This window comes from Buceros rhinoceros, unplaced genomic scaffold, assembly GCF_000710305.1.
Source record: "Buceros rhinoceros silvestris isolate BGI_N320 unplaced genomic scaffold, ASM71030v1 scaffold26248, whole genome shotgun sequence".
NCBI classification, from domain to species: Eukaryota; Metazoa; Chordata; class Aves; order Bucerotiformes; family Bucerotidae; genus Buceros; species Buceros rhinoceros.
In genome coordinates, this window is record NW_010427843.1 from 6,816 (window position 1) to 7,726 (window position 911).

At 60.5% G+C, this 911-nt stretch overlaps 1 protein-coding gene across 1 annotated transcript in view; it reads left to right on the plus strand.

The window, feature by feature from the left end:
- Positions 1 to 642: 642 nt before the first annotated feature.
- SLC6A17 (solute carrier family 6 (neutral amino acid transporter), member 17) overlaps positions 643 to 911 on the plus strand; it is a 9,941-nt gene continuing 9,672 nt past the window's right edge. The window contains exon 1 of the mRNA XM_010142075.1: positions 643 to 873. Coding sequence (XP_010140377.1) covers positions 643 to 873 — 231 coding nt within the window. The remainder of the gene's footprint in view (positions 874 to 911) is intronic.

Here is a 911-nt window from a genome sequence, read left to right on the forward strand (position 1 = left end):
AGCTGCCTGGGAAGATTTAGCTGCAGGCTCTGGGGCTTTTAAGGCACTCCTCATAACGTTGAGGGATGGAGAGATAACCTGGGCATTTGTCACTGGCCCCCGAGGTGTTCAAGCTGTCGTGGGGCTGAGCCCAGGCTCTGCTGATGGGCCGGGAGGGCAGGGAGTGGGGTGAGGAGGGCAGAGCAGTGGCCAGCGCTGGGTGCAGTGTCAGTCCTCGGCGGGGACCAGCTGCTGGTCCAGGGTTGTTAGAGGGGAAAAGAGGTGTCACCGTCCCCTGCAGCCCCTAGAAATTCCCTCCTGTGTGCTGTGGAAGTCTCGTCTCTGTGAAACTTGAACCACGGGCTTGCTCCTGGTCCGTCCTTCTTGGAGAAGGGGGCTCTTAGCATCCCCCAGTCCAGAGAGAGGTCTCCAAGGCGTAGGGTGATGGAGACCCTTCTCCTCCTCATGCTGCTGGTCCCACCAGCACCAGGAAAAATGGGAAAAGGCAAAACCACCTCACCCTCTGTTGACCCCTTCCCTGCCCAGATCCTGCTGATGAAGGGGAGGTGAAGCCCAAGCTGTAGCTCACACGGGTGCTGTTCCCTGCGGGGCATTCATCTTCTCACCCCATCCCACCCCCTGGGGCCGCGTGGAGCCATCCTGATGCCAAAGAACAGCAAGGTGACGCAGCGGGAGCACAGCAGCGAGCATGTCACCGAATCAGTGGCCGATCTGCTGGCCCACGAAGAGCCCGTGGACTACAAACGCAGTGTCCTCAATGTGACGGGGGAGACCTGGGACAAACAGAAGGATGGAGATGAGGAGCTGGATGCTGAGAACCGGCCGGCATGGAACAGCAAGCTGCAGTACATCCTGGCGCAGATTGGCTACTCCGTGGGGGTGGGGAAAGGCTCGGGGCTCCCCCACCCCTT